The 15616-nt window shown below is 48.1% G+C and overlaps 1 protein-coding gene across 1 annotated transcript; it reads left to right on the top strand.

The window, feature by feature from the left end:
* The first annotated feature begins 63 nt into the window (after positions 1-63).
* On the top strand, positions 64-10871 carry ANAPC2 (anaphase promoting complex subunit 2). Its single transcript, XM_044305869.1, has 13 exons — positions 64-272; positions 2000-2625; positions 5087-5219; positions 5759-5927; positions 6115-6234; positions 6458-6575; positions 6899-7074; positions 7306-7447; positions 8648-8723; positions 8801-9004; positions 9389-9518; positions 9827-10062; positions 10436-10871. The coding sequence occupies exons 1-13, from the start codon at positions 75-77 to the stop codon at positions 10646-10648; spliced, it is 2541 nt and encodes an 846-aa protein (XP_044161804.1). The 5' UTR covers positions 64-74; the 3' UTR covers positions 10649-10871.
* Positions 10872-15616: the final 4745 nt, after the last annotated feature.

A 15616-nucleotide genomic window follows, 5' to 3' on the forward strand; every position in this document is an offset into this window, starting at 1 on the left:
CCATGTGACCACACACTACGGGCCGGAAGATGTTCAGTGACGTCATGCGGGGCAGGCCGGCGTTTCTCGCTGCCATGGAGATGGCGGGCAGCCCTGCTCTGTCAGGTCATCGCCAGCGGCCGAGCGCGGGTCATCTGTGTGCGACGCCCGGAGGCTCAGTGACAGGCGGGAGACGGCGGAGCGGGACCATGTCGCAGGCCAGCCTGGAGGAGCTGTCCGCCGCCTGGAATACCCTGAGCATGGGCCTGGTGCCCGCCTCTGCCCTCGGGCTGGTCAGTGAGATTGTAATCATCCGTGCTCTGCTGTCATGGAAGCCCCGTCCGCATAGTGTTTATTTCCCTGCTTCATCTCGTCTGGAGCTAGCGGGAAATGCTGAGACTTGTAGTTCTCCCCGTGCAACGAATAAACAAGCCCATTCATACAGATGTAGCGCCCCCAACTCAACAGATAATAACCCCATTATACAGAACAGTGTATTATACTCCAGAGCTGCACTCGCTATTCTGCTGGTGCAGTCACTGTGTACATACATTCCTTATCCTGTACTGATCCTGAGTTACATCCTGTATTATACTCCAGAGCTGCACTCACTATTCTGCTGGTGGAGTCACTGTGTACATACATTACTTATCCTGTACTGATCCTGAGTTACATCCTGTATTATACTCCAGAGCTGCACTCACTATTCTGCTGGGGCAGTCACTGTGTACATACATTACTTATCCTGTACTGATCCTGAGTTACATCCTGTATTATACTCCAGAGCTGCACTCACTATTCTGCTGGGGCAGTCACTGTGTACATACATTACTTATCCTGTACTGATCCTGAGTTACATCCTGTATTATACTCCAGAGCTGCACTCACTATTCTGCTGGTGCAGTCACTGTGTACATACATTACTTACCCTGTACTGATCCTGAGTTACATCCTGTATTATACTCCAGAGCTGCACTCACTATTCTGCTGGTGCAGTCACTGTGTACATACATTACTTATCCTGTACTGATCCTGAGTTATATCCTGTATTATCCTCCAGAGCTGCACTCACTATTCTGCTGGTGGAGTCACTGTGTACATACATTACTTATCCTGTACTGATCCTGAGTTGCATCCTGTATTATACTCCAGAGCTGCACTCACTATTCTGCTGGTGGAGTCACTGTGTACATACATTACTTATCCTGTACTGATCCTGAGTTGCATCCTGTATTATACTCCAGAGCTGCACTCACTATTCTGCTGGTGCAGTCACTGTGTACATACATTACTTATCCTGTACTGATCCTGAGTTGCATCCTGTATTATACTCCAGAGCTGCACTCACTATTCTGCTGGTGCAGTCACTGTGTACATACATTGCTTATCCTGTACTGATCCTGTGTTACATCCTGTATTATACTCCAGAGCTGCACTCACTATTCTGCTGGTGCAGTCACTGTGTACATACATTACTTATCCTGTACTGATCCTGAGTTACATCCTGTATTATACTTCAGAGCTGCACTCACTATTCTGCTGGTGGAGTCACTGTGTAGTGGAGTGCAGTTCTGGAGTATAATACAGGCTGTAACTGAGGATAAGTAATGTATGTACATAGTGACTGCACCAGCAGAATAGTGAGTGCAGTTCTGGAGTATAATACAGGATGTAACTCAGGTCCAGTACAGGATAAGTAATGTATGTACACAGTGACTGCACCAGCAGAATAGTGAGTGCAGCTCTGGAGTATAATACAGGATGTAACTCAGGATCAGTACAGGATAAGTAATGTATGTACACAGTGACTGCACCAGCAGAATAGGGAGTGCAGCTCTGGAGTATAATACAGGATGTAACTCAGGATCAGTAATGTATGTACACAGTGACTGCACCAGCAGAATAGTGAGTGCAGCTCTGGAGTATAATACAGGATGTAATGTATTTATATGCATGTTATATCTGTGCATACTGACCCTTTAGTAAGTAGCACATTTGGATTTAATGTCTTTTGATGCAGGCAGCGCCCAGGTCCGGTCTTGTTGAGCCCTATCGGGAAGGTGACCTGAAAGCGGCTCTGGAGGTTCTCGTGGACTTTGAGCTGCAGTCCGTCCTGGAGGAATGGTTCATTGAGGTTCTGCAGATGGATTTACAGAGGAACATTGCACCTGAGTTTTGGAACGGGATGAACCAGCAGGAGAACACGGTAGAGGAGCAGCAGTGCACCGCCCTCCTGCTGGACACCTTCCGCCTCCTCCTCACCCGCCTCGACCCTTATTTAAAGAGCCTGGACCTCCTGGGGCGCTGGGCGGACGTGGCCCTACTGCCCGGCTCAGACTCTCAGATGTTACGGGACAAAGTTTTCACCATGATTAAAGCCATCCTCTTCTTCTCCACCTCCAAGACCTTCCAGAGTATGATCCAGCAGTTCTACACCCGCACCTTTAAGATCTACATGAAGCCCAAGCAGAGGAGGGCCGACAGTGCGAGCGACTGCGACAGCAGCATGGACGAAAATGAGCGCGAGAGGAACTCCGAGGACAGAGGAGCGGAGGAGGGGGACGAGTGCGCCGGCTGTGACTGCAGTGACGACCAGTGCTGGTGCCAGACAGCTATGGAGCAATTTCAGGAGCTCAACGGCATTTTGTAAGTAGCAGCCAATCAACTTCCAGCTCTCATTGCTGCAGGTTAGCCATTCCGGGCTGTGGGAAAGCTGGGTGACTGCCAGAGCAGATCGGTGGGGGTGCAACCAAAGGGACCCCACTCTTTGCTCAAATGAGGTGCTGGACTCCCCGTAGTGAATGGAGAGGTGGTCATGAATGCACAGGTTCAACTGTATGGGACGAGCGCTGGTACTCGGCTGTCCCTGGCACCACGTATTTGTGACCACCGCCCCATTCACTCTGGGGGGGCTTCTGGAGCCTGCTCTCGTGATCTCCGGGGGCCCCAATAGGTAAACTTTACCTTGACCAGATCATTTCTTATGTGTATAGGGATAAGTTCTTATGGTGGGACAACCCCTTCAAAGGGTAACACCATTTCAGAAAATGATGTCATGTCGCTAGGTTATGCCATCAGTGTGAGATAGAAGCGGGTCCCACGCCTTCTCCAGAACGGGGCCTTGGAAGTGAAGGAGAGTGCATTGCGCATGCGCGGTTCTGAAATTAGACGCGAACGCTGTGATTGCAGAGCGAACCACGCCTGCACGGCCACCTGGACTATTTTTGCAACTCCCTTAGGGCTCTTTCACACCTGCGTTCTTGTCTTCCGGCATAGAGTTCCGTCGTCGGGGCTCTGTGCCGGAAGAATCCTGATCAGTTTTATCCTAATGCATTCTGAATGGAGTGAAATCCGTTCAGGATGCATCAGGATGTCTTCAGTTCCGGAACGGAACGTTTTTTGGCCGGAGAAAATACCGCAGCATGCGGCGCTTTTTGCTCCGGCCAAAAATCCTGAAGACTTGCCGCAAGGCCGGATCCGGAATTAATGCCCATTGAAAGGCATTGATCCGGCCTTAAGCTAAACGTCGTTTCGGCACATTTCCGGATCCGACGTTTAGCTTTTTCTGAATGGTTACCATGGCTGCCAGGACGCTAAAGGATATGCCCCCATTGTCTGATAGGTGCGGGTCCCACCTCTGGGACCCGCACCTACAACGAGAACGGAGCCGGGGAGAGTTGTGGCTGGAGGACCCCGGGTTTGCCAGGGTCCGACCACCACCAGGCGCAGCTCCCCGCCTCTCCCATTGAAGTGAATGGGAGCGCACCGCACATGCGCGGCCAACGCTCCCATTCATTTCTATGGGGCCGATGGAAATAGCAGAGCCAGCGCTCGGCTATTTTCGGCTGCGCATGCGCAGTGCGCCCTCCTCCACTTTCTCTGCTCCGTTCTCCTTATAGGTGCGGGTCCCAGCGGTGGGACCCGCACCTATCAGACAATGGGGGCATATCCTTGCGATATGCCCCCATTGTCTAAGATGGGATAACCCCTTTAATAGCGTCCTGGCTGCCATAGTAACACTGAACGCATTTTGAAGACGGCTCCGTCTTCAAATGCTTTCAGTTCACTTGCGTTTTTCCGGATCCGGCGTGTAATTCCGGCAAATGGAGTACACAACGGATCCGGACAACGCAAGTGTGAAAGAGGCCTTAGCGGTGAATTGAAGGTGGGTACGCTTGCGCAGTGCACTCCCCTACACTTCAAGGGACCCCCTTCAGGAGATGTAGGTGCAAGACGCAGAGGTGGGAGCCGCTCCTGGCTGACCTAGTTATATGCCACCAATGTCAGATGGGAATAACCCTTTAACAGTGACTTTGAGAAGTACATTGACTAGATATGGCATACACTTCTGATCGGTGAGGGGTCAATCAGTGGGACCCCCACAGTCCTGAGATTTGGGGGTGCAGGGTACCTGTCCCTCACAGTGACTGTTCTGTGTGCTCACTCTTGGATTATATGTAAACAGAGAAGTAATCCTATATGTGGCAGAAATCCTACACCCCAGTTTATGGTAGGGTTGGACGATATCAAAAATATTCCCACGATAACGATATTAAGAAATTTATTGCGATAACGATATATATCGCGATAAATGCCCATTTAGGGAAAAAAAAACACTTGTGGCCACAAGGAGACGTTACACTGTATGGGGGCAGCCACAAGGAGACGTTACACTGTATGGGGGCAGCCACAAGGAGACGTTACGCTGTATGGGGGCAGCCACAAGGAGACGTTGCGCTGTATGGGGGCAGCCACAAGGAGACGTTGCGCTGTATGGGGGCAGCCACAAGGAGACGTTGCGCTGTATGGGGGCAGCCACAAGGAGACGTTGCGCTGTATGGGGGCAGCCACAAGGAGACGTTGCGCTGTATGGGGGCAGCCACAAGGAGACGTTGCGCTGTATGGGGGCAGCCACAAGGAGACGTCAGTGCACATGACCGCTTCTATGACGTCACAAAATACTGCGGTAATTAGGAAACAGCGATATCGCCATATTGCGTTTTTTTTATACCGCGGTATATCATGATACTGGTATATCGCCCAACCCTAGTTTATGGTACTGGGGGGTCCTGCCGGATGGACTGATGAGTGTTCTTCTAATCTGCAGCCACAGGTTGAATCTACTGGAGAGAATCTGCTCGGAGCCAGTGACCACCCTGCTGCACAAAATGATCGAGCAGAGGATGGAGAAGAGGTGCCGGGGGGATTACGAGAGGTCCTTCCTCAATGAGTTTCAGGAGGTAAGAAAACTCTGCTGCACCTACTGCTCTTCCTGTGTCATGCCCCGCCCCTTCTGCTGTTCCTTTGTCATGCCCTGCCCCTCAGACTAACAGTTAAAGGGGTTATCCCATCTTAGACAATGGGGGCATATCGCTAGGATATGCCCCCATTGTCTGATAGGTGCGGGTCCCACCTCTGGGACCTGCACCCACAAGGAGAATGGAGCGGAGAAAGTTGAGGGCGCACTGCGCATCCACAGCCACCCTTCATTCATTTCTATGGAGTTGCCGGAAATAGCCGAGCGCAATGGGAGAGGCGGGGAGCTGCGTCTGGTGGTGGACGGACCCCGGGTAACCCGGGGTCCTCCAGCCACCACTCTCCCCAGCTCCGTTCTCCTTGTAGGTGCCGGTCCCAGAGGTGGGACCCGCACCTATCAGACAATGGAGACATATCCTAGCGATATGCCCCCATTGTCTAAGGTGGGATAACCCCTTTAAGCATGCCATTTAAGCCTAGACAACTCAGGCTCCTGGTAACGTGTCCGTTTTTGCTTTGGCAGTGGATAGAGAAGGTGATTGGTTGGCTGAGTAAAGTCTTCCTGCAGGACGGTCCCCAATCCAATCCGGAGTCGAGCAGCATCCTGAAGCGGTGGCGCTGCCATGTCCAGCGCTTTTTTTACCGCCTCTACGCCAGCATGCGCATCGATGAGCTCTTCTGCATCATCAGAGGTGACTTTCCCAGAACAGCGCCACACCTGTTTATTGGATGTGTCTGGTATTGCAGCTCAGCACCACTGAAATGAATGCGGTTGAGTTGCGATAACGCACATGACCTGCGGAGAGGCGCGGCGCCGTGTTTTTCTAATCCTAGACAACCGCTCTCTGTGGGACGGTAATGTGATATTTGTGTGTCCAGATTTCCCCGATTCGAAGCCGGCCATAGAGGATTTAAAGTTCTGCCTGGAGCGGACCAATCAGAGGCAGCAGCTGCTGTGCTGTCTGAAGACTGCTCTGGAGACCAGACTGCTGCACCCGGGTAAGAGCCACCAACACCCCCCGCGCCTGTGCCAATCTTACAAACCGTTACTCCCTGTTATCAGCCATGTCGCCTCTATCTGCCTGTCCACCGTGGCTGATAACCGAGCGCTACGGATCGCCTTCGCCTCTCCTACAGTCTATTACACTCTGGTATCGGCCATTGTCAGCATTGGGATGATGGGGGTGATGCTGTACCTAATAATAGCGGTTTTCCCTCACAGGCGTGAATACATCGGACATCATCACCTTGTACATCTCCGCCATTAAAGCTCTTAGGGAGCTGGACCCATCCATGGTGATTCTGGAGGTCGCCTGCGAGCCCATCAGGAAGTACCTAAGGTACCGGATCCGCACCCTGATGGCGGATATCTGCTGGATCCCACTAGCTGCACTGGGCGATGTGTATGGGGACGGCCCCTTGTCCCCTGTTCGGGGGTGGAAGGGTTAAACGGGGTGCATTTAAACCATTCTTGTCCTTTGTTTCCCCAGAGATAAGTGGCACTGGAGCGGTCTGGCAGCCACTTATCCTCCTATTGATATCGCATAACCTTGGCTTAAAGATTGTTAGGTGGACACTGCCCATTGGCTTCCATGGGTGGTCGCGGCCTGGCGTATGTCCATCAATACTGTAAGATTTCAGTGCAATGACCTTTCGTCGCCAGGACTCGGGAGGACACCGTCCGGCAGATTGTGGCCGGCCTGACCGGTGACGCTGAGGGAGATTTGGCCAATGAGCTCTCAAAAGCCGACCCCGTGGTCCTAGAGAACGGACAGGAGAGCGACGACGACGTGTCTGAGCCTGAGGACTGGGTGCCGGACCCTGTGGATGCCGATCCTGGTGAGTGCAAGAGGCCACCTCAAAACCAGATCCGCCCTCGGTCTCTCTGATCCCTCCCCTTGATCTGATGTTTGGGAATATCCTTTTAAAGGGGGTCTCCAGGCAAAACTGCTTAGTGCAAGGGGCGGAGCATGACACAGGGATTCTTTGGCACCGTGCTCTTCCCGCTTGCCTTTAATGTAAGATCTGTTCTACCCTCGGGCTGTGACATCTCCTCCTCCTCTACCCTAGGTAAAACCGGCTCCAAGCGCCGCTCTTCGGACATCATCAGCCTCCTGGTCAGTATCTATGGTAGCAAAGAGCTGTTCATTAATGAGTACAAGACCTTGCTTGCTGACAGACTCCTCCACCAGTTCAGCTATAGTTCTGAGAGGTAAGACGGTCAGCTAATACCAGTGGAGGGCGGCGATGAAGCAGCAGCCACTATGGGGCTTCATGTGTTATGCAGCGCAGCAGCCACCGTAGGGTTTCATGTGTAAGGGTCCATTCACACGTCCGTTGTTTCTTTCCTGATCTGTTCCGTTTTTTGCGGAACAGATCTGGACCCATTCATTTTCAATGGGTCCTGAAAAAAAAATCTGACATTGTGCTGTCCGATTTTTTTCAGGACCCATTGAAAATGAATGGGTGCAGATCTGGTCCAGATCTGTTCAGCAAAAAACGGAACAGATCAGGAAAGAAACAACGGACGTGTGAATGGACCCTTATGCAGCGCAGCAGCCACCGTGGGGTTTCATGTGTTATGCAGCGCAGCAGCCACCATGGGGTTTCATGTGTTATGCAGCGCAGCAGCCACTATGGGGTTTCATGTGTTATGCAGCGCAGCAGCCACCGTGGGGTTTCGTGTGTTATGCAGCGCTTCAGCCACTATGGGGTTTCATGTGTTATGCAGCGCAGCAGCCACCGTGGGGTTTCATGTGTTATGCAGCGCAGCAGCCACCATGGGGTTTCATGTGTTATGCAGCGCAGCAGCCACTATGGGGTTTCATGTGTTATGCAGCGCAGCAGCCACCGTGGGGTTTCGTGTGTTATGCAGCGCTTCAGCCACTATGGGGTTTCATGTGTTATGCAGCGCAGCAGCCACTGTGGGGTTTCATGTGTTATGCAGCGCAGCAGCCACCGTGGGGTTTCGTGTGTTATGCAGCGCTTCAGCCACTATGGGGTTTCATGTGTTATGCAGCGCTTCAGCCACTATGGGGTTTCATGTGTTATGCAGCGCAGCAGCCACTGTGGGGCTTCGTGTGTTATGCAGCGCAGCAGCCACTGTGGGGCTTCGTGTGTTATGCAGCGCAGCAGCCACTGTGGGGCTTCGTGTGTTATGCAGCGCAGCAGCCACTGTGGGGCTTCGTGTGTTATGGAGCGCAGCAGCCACTGTGGGGTTTCGTGTGTTATGGAGCGCAGCAGCCACCGTGGGGTTTCATGTGTTATGCAGCGCAGCAGCCACTGTGGGGTTTCATGTGTTATGCAGCGCAGCTATCACCTAAATGCATTACTGAAACTCAGCATTTTGGGGAATTACCATAGAAGCAGTTTTCAGTTTTGAATGTTCCGATTTTCACCATTTTTTTTGTAGAGAGATCCGTAATGTGGAGCTGTTGAAGCTGCGTTTCGGAGATGCTCAGATGCACTACTGCGAGGTCATGCTGAAGGTACTGCGCCGTCTGCTACGGTGGAGACAGTCACCATTCCTGCCACATGAGCTCACTAGGAACTTTCTCCATTACAGGACATGGCAGACTCTCGAAGGATCAACTCCAACATCCGTGATGAAGAGGAGAAGCTCCCGGAGGAAGAGAAGCCGCCATTTAACCTGGTGGCGGTCATACTGTCCAGCGAGTTCTGGCCGGCGCTGAAGGAGGAGAAATTAGAGTTGCCGGAACAGATCAAAGAAACTATGGACATGTACACGAAAAGATATGAGAAACTTAAGGTAGTGCTCTGACCTGATTATCCGTTCATATTGTGCATTATACAATATATTCATTTTTAGGTGGGATGTATTACCGAAATTGGCCTCCAGGTGTCAGTGTTCTGCTTACTGAAATTTGCTATGGTCAGCAGTGCCACCTACAGGCTGAAAGTGTAACTGCTACCTTATGCAGTTTGAATGAGGTTTCATCATTGTATAATGAAAAGTTCTGCAAGATACTTCAGGTCGTTACAAGATCTCTGTTGTCAGTGAAGGGAAAAATGTGTGTTGGTCAATAGACTGAGAACTCGTACAGACCTGAGGGTTTGTACCATTGTGTTAAGTCTGAATCGTGTTCACTGGCAGGAAGTACAGATATTCTTAACCTTCTTCTGGTTCTCTCAGGCTATGCGGACACTGAACTGGAAGCACCACCTTGGGTTAGTGAGCTTGGACCTGGAATTGGCCGACCGCACGCTGTCCTTCTCAGTGTCTCCAGTACATGCTGCCATCATCTTAAACTTCCAGAGTAAAAGTAAGTCCCCCCCAGGAATGGTTGTTTGCATGTTACATCCATGCAGATAGGTGGCTGCCCCTCTCACCTGGCACTGCTTATCCAACAGAGCACCTGCTCAATCTTTGCCTCTTTGGAGGCGCTCTGGGGTTGTCGCTATAGGTTTAGGATTTGCAGGACCCTCTGATCTTCCCTGTAGTCTGCTGTGCATGATCTGGTGTGAAACTACAACTCCCAGCATGCTTAGGATTTGTGTATTTCCATTAGAACAGCAGGTCACTAATAATAAAATGGAGCTGGTGTCACCGAGTGACCAATTCTTTATGTAGGTACCTGGACCTTAGAAGAACTCAGCGGGGTGCTGAAGGTGCCGGTCACCTCGCTCCGCAGGAAGATGACCCTGTGGATTCAGCAAGGCGTCCTCCGAGAGGATCCACCGGGGACCTTCACCATCATAGAGGAGGAGCAGAAGGATCAGGCGGAGAAGGTGGTCTTAATAGATAGCGACGAGGAAGGAGACTCTGCCATGGCTTCTCAAGCAGATCAGAAGGAGGAGGAACTTCAGGTGGGTGATGAGATAGAAGTCCTCACGCAGGACAACCCCTGCCATACACCCTGTTGGGCACATGAAGGCTATATGGGCGTAGTGTGATACAATATGGCTACCATTACAGATCCTGCAGGAAGCCAGTATGGACTGGAGCTGTAACTATGGCCATATTGATTTCACCCAGCTTTCCCAGAACCTTTCACAAAGAACTACGGAAAGGGTCAGTGTTCCCTTAGACAGCTAGACTGACTTGCCATTCTGTACTCTAGGAAAGCTGGGTGACAATATTGGTTATAGAATCAAGTAAGGGAATTGCAGAATAGCGGGGCAACTCTTTTCCCCATAGACCCCAGAGCTGACACTTTTCCCCCTCTCACCCCCCCTCCAGCTCTTCTGGACGTACATCCAGGCCATGCTGACCAACCTGGAGAGCCTGCCCCTGGAGCGCATTCACAGCATGCTGAAGATGTTTGTCATGACCGGACCAGTGGTAACGGAGATCATTATTCAGGAGCTCCAGGAATTTCTACAGAAGAAGGTCAGCGACCACCAGCTGGTATATTCTGGAGGGGTATACAGGTTACCCAAGAACACGAGCTGATAATGGCTGCCCCCCACCCCCACAAGACTGATATACATGGGATTCCTGCATCCATCCCCGCCACCACCGTGTCTGCCAGATAGATGCTGGGAGGATGCCCCTTGACTGCCCATAGTTCTGACCTGGACAGCCTTGTCATGCAGTAGTTGACATATATTATATATTGTATATGTGCGTGTTCCATACTTTGGATGTATGTAAGATAATAAATGCTTTTGTTACTGTGGAAAACGGTTCTTTACTTGAGGTCGGAGCAGATCACCTGCATAGACTGGGTTACAGTGCAGAGCTGTAATTCAGCGATTGTCCACCAGGCGGTGGTATTGGTACACAAGTCATGTCTGCTTTACAGGTGGAGAACTTTCTATCCGGAAAATTTCACTGAATGTTCCCGACTGGTCGCTACTGCGCGTTTCTATCCTCACATGCAGTAGAAAATGGTTGCTATTGGCAACACCTCTCTTTTTTGCACCAATTATAAACAGTTAATGAATCCTGAACTGGAGCCTCCATAGGGATATAGCAGCAAAATCTCTAAACTGGTTCAGTATTAGGCTTCTTGCACGCGACCGTATGGCTTTAACGGATCCGTTTTTGTTTCAGTAGCGTTTCCGTTTGTGATCCATTTTTTGCATGTTGGAAACCTAAGCATACAATAATGTTTAAATAGTAAGTACATAAAAAAAAATTGGGCTGGGCATAACATTTTCAATAGATGGTTCCGCAAAAACGGAACGGATAGGGATGCATTCCGTTTTTTATGCAGAACCGTTGACTTGAATGGAGCCACGGAATGTGATTTGCGGGAATAATAGGACAGGCTCTATCTTTGAACGGAAATACGGAAACTGAATGCATACGGAGTACCTTCCGTTGTTTTTGCAGACCCTTTGAAGTGAATGGTTCCGCAAACGGAACACAAAAAGACACAACGGAAAATAAAACCTTTGTGTGCAAGAGGTCTAAGGCTACATGCACACGACAGTATGTGTTTTGCGGTCCGTTGCACGTCTGTATGTCATCTGTTTTTTTTTTTTTTGCGGATCCATTATAATAATGCCTATCCTTGTCCGCAAAACAGACAAGAATAGGACATGCTCTATTTATTTATTTTTTTGCGGAACTGACATACGGAGGCCGTTCGGATGCATTTTTTGCAGACCCATTGAAATGAATGGGTCCGCGAACGGAACGGACACGGAAACAAAATACGTTTTTGTGCATGTAGCCGAAGTCAAAAAAGTTCTGCTACTTTAATATACTTTGTCTCAATTCTTTAGCAAGATCTCTTCTTGTCAGTGAATGGAAGCATGCCCAGTCCTGCTCCGGCACAGGTGTACAGCGTTCGATTTATCTGCTTGTTTCATTTAAGATGTGTTGTAAAGAAGGTTTCTATTCACACTGTCAAGCAGAGATCTTGATGGAATGCGGGCATTGTGACGCAGGCCGGGCCCTGGGATTCCTGTATATCTGGAGTTGTCAGATCTCCCTTGTCTGGATACAATACTCGGACTGGGTCTATTAGTGAATCGTTAACCAATTAATCTCCGTGCTATTGTGCTGGCTGTCAAATGGCAATGCTGGTGGTTGTAGTCTGGGAACGGCACAGGAGGTCACCCCCCCCCCCACATACAAAAAGAAAAATCTTTATGTAGTTCCCTAAAGGTCCAACACTGACCAACTACAACTCCTAGCATATGGCTGCCTGGGCATGCTGGTAGCTGTACTTCCACAGTGACCGGACTAACCCTTTCATGACACTGCCTACACAACATTTTGGCCACCTATGGGTGCAGTAGGATCTAGTCCAGGGATGGCCAACCTGAGGCTCTCCAGCTTTTGCAAAACTACAACTCCTAGCATGCCGACACTGCCTACAGCAGGGCATGGTGGGAGTTTTACAACAGAGAGACGCAGGTTGGCCATCCCCGATCTAGTCTAGACACAATCTGCTTTGAAAAAGATCCATCAACGGGAGGAGTCCGTCAAGAGCTGGACCATAATGAGACCTATAGTAAACCTCTGGACCGATACGGAGCAGGCCCGTGCTTAATTATAACGTTCTGCAGCTTTCTAATAGGCTTTGTCTATTAATTCCTCACCAATTTCAAGATCTCTGCTTGCTGTCAGTTACTGGACATTCTTATTTTTCATCCAGAAACCCTAATACTTCTCACAGATGAGCATTCGCTACAATTGTATCGGTCTGGACAATCCTGCAGGCTTCAGACTGCACCGATACATTGTAACGGCTCCCATGGACAGGAGGGATTTGTTCTGTTGCTGCATATAGGGGTAAAGTCCATATGTTTCTAGGCTGGAGAACACGGGTTAATGAAGCCCTGGGCGAGAGCCTATTCATAGTGCAGAGGTAGTTACTGCACCTGACGAGTCTGAAATGGACGAAACGCGTTGTGAAGCCGCCATCCTGCCGTCTCCCCATATGGGTAGCTGTACAATCAAAAAACCCACAATCCCCACATCTGTTCTGCTGCATACGATTGAAATCACCGGGGCCTAGTCAAAATGTTTTTCCTAAATTCTAGCTCCGTTCACGCTGCGCTTCCAGAATGGAATGCGAGGACCATGGTGAAGACTGACACTAGTGGAAGAATAGGACCCATGCATCCCTGTATAAACCTGCAAATTCTGGTTTGTTCCACAAAAAGCATCAAGATATCCTTGGAGAAGATTTGATTTTCCCATCACACTTCACTATTCCCCCCCCCCCCCCCCCCCCCCCCATATATTAAACCCCACAGACAACAGGGACTTAATCCCATTCTGATGTATATGACTTTACACTGCAGGCCGTTCTCCAGGACAATGGAGATCTACAAGACTCTTATTATTTCTCCTTCTAATTTCCTCCAGCTCCGCCCTGCGACCTCTTCACCGGACCTTTCCTTTAATGAAATCGGTCAGAAGATTCCCTTTACTGGAACCTGGAGAGTCAAAACCCCGGGAACGGACAGCGCGACCCTCAAACCGAGCGCGCGTCACCCCGGCCGTCATCTTCTTATTTTATTTATTTTTCTTTGATCATTTTATATAAACTTTTTTATTTTCTATTTATTTCAATTCTTTTAATATTTCCCTTTTTATTTCTATTTAATTTTATTTCTGTTCAAGTTTTTCCACATATTATTTTAGTTATATTTTTATTTTTTTATATACTTATTTTTATATGTTATATATATATATATATATATATTTTTAGTCATAATTATTCTTAATTTTTATTATTTATGGTAATTATCCATTTATCATCAGGATTATTTTTAGACCAGGATTTATCTCCGGAAATTGCCTTTTATTCCAGCACCGACCATATATCATCGATAGTGACTTTACAGTTGTTATAAAACTACAACTCCCAGCATGCCCAGGCTTTATTACTTATATGCTTATATTATACATTACTATATTTACTATCTGTCATATTATTTTTACTTACTTTTTTTTTTTTTTAAAGGGCCAAAAAAATGTAGCCAAGGGAGGAAAATGCACAGAATAATAAAAAAAACAATACTTAACCATTAAATTGCTTGCCGTGTTGGGTTTTGTTTATATGGCTGTACCCGTCTAGCCTCGTGAATGTGCATCCCTGCGGTCAGTGATTGGCATTTATTTTAATTTCGTTATTTTATTTAATTAATGTCTAATTTTTATTTGTTATTTAATTTGTTTTGTTTCATTTATTTCTATTTTATTTAGTTTATTTTTTATTTTATTTATTTGATATAATTTTTTATTTTATTTTATTTAATGTATTCTGTTTTATCTTTATTTTGATTTATTTCATTTTATGTATTTTATTTAATTTCCTGTAATCTTTTATTTTACATTTATTTATTTAAATCTATGTATTCAATTTACAAATTTTTTGCTGTTTTTGTATTTATTTATTTTTCTTAACTAATGGTTCTGACTAATACTCTGCCAAAACTATCTGCCCGCAGTCTCCGATGCTGAATTATGGAGTTTTTGGTTACAGATATAGTTTCGGACAGCTGTTTTATAGTTGCAATATGTTATCTTTTTTTTTTTGCAGTTTTGCGTCTGGAACTCTCAATTAAACTGCGTTTTTCTTCTGCCTTTCAAAGCATTTATTGTTGGCCACCTAAAAATAGTGAGCGGGGGAGAGAGATAGCGGTTTTTCCAGATGAATGGTGTCACAGAATGGGATTGCCGGTGTCACAGGTGTCCTTAGCAGAGGCCATCACTTAAAGTGGCTTCCTTAATTATAATGTAAATCACAGTAATTGCCGTTCGGAGCGCATGCTGTTCGGTATAGTGACAGGCAGGACTGCCGAGCATCTGGAGAGAGTTGGTGATGGATTTCCAGCTGTGATAGAAAATCGCACTTTTTTTTTTCCGAAATAGTAACTTAGTTTCCAGGAGACAGCGAGACCCTTCCCTCCCTCCGCATCGCTCCCTTTCACTCTTTGAGGATACGCAAGACGTAATCAATACACACTCTTTGTGAAGACTGTTGACTATACAAAGGCCCATCAGCTTTGATGTTTTTACATTCAAACAATTAAAAATTTTTGATATTTTTTTTTTTTTTTTTTTAAACTCCATCGGCTTACCTTTTCTAGTCCGTGCTCCGTCAGATTTTCTATCCATCACCTAAAGGCACATAAGAGTTAAAATAATGGAGTGTGTGAATTCTGACCAGACTAGTACACAAATCACAGTGAAGGATAAGAATACTGTAGTCTGAATAGGCTTCTCTGCGGCGCCATCTGTAGGTTGTTATCTCTGCGGCGCCATCTGTAGGTTGTTATCTCTGCGGCGCCATCTGTAGGTTGTTATCTCTGCGGCGCCATCTGTAGGTTGTTATCTCTGCGGCGCCATCTGTAGGTTGTTTTCTCTGCGGCGCCATCTGCAGGTTGTTTTCTCTGCGGCGCCATCTGCAGGTTGTTTTCTCTGCGGCGCCATCTGCAGGTTGTTTTCTCTGCG

This window comes from Bufo gargarizans, chromosome 9, assembly GCF_014858855.1.
Source record: "Bufo gargarizans isolate SCDJY-AF-19 chromosome 9, ASM1485885v1, whole genome shotgun sequence".
Lineage (NCBI taxonomy): Eukaryota > Metazoa > Chordata > Amphibia > Anura > Bufonidae > Bufo > Bufo gargarizans.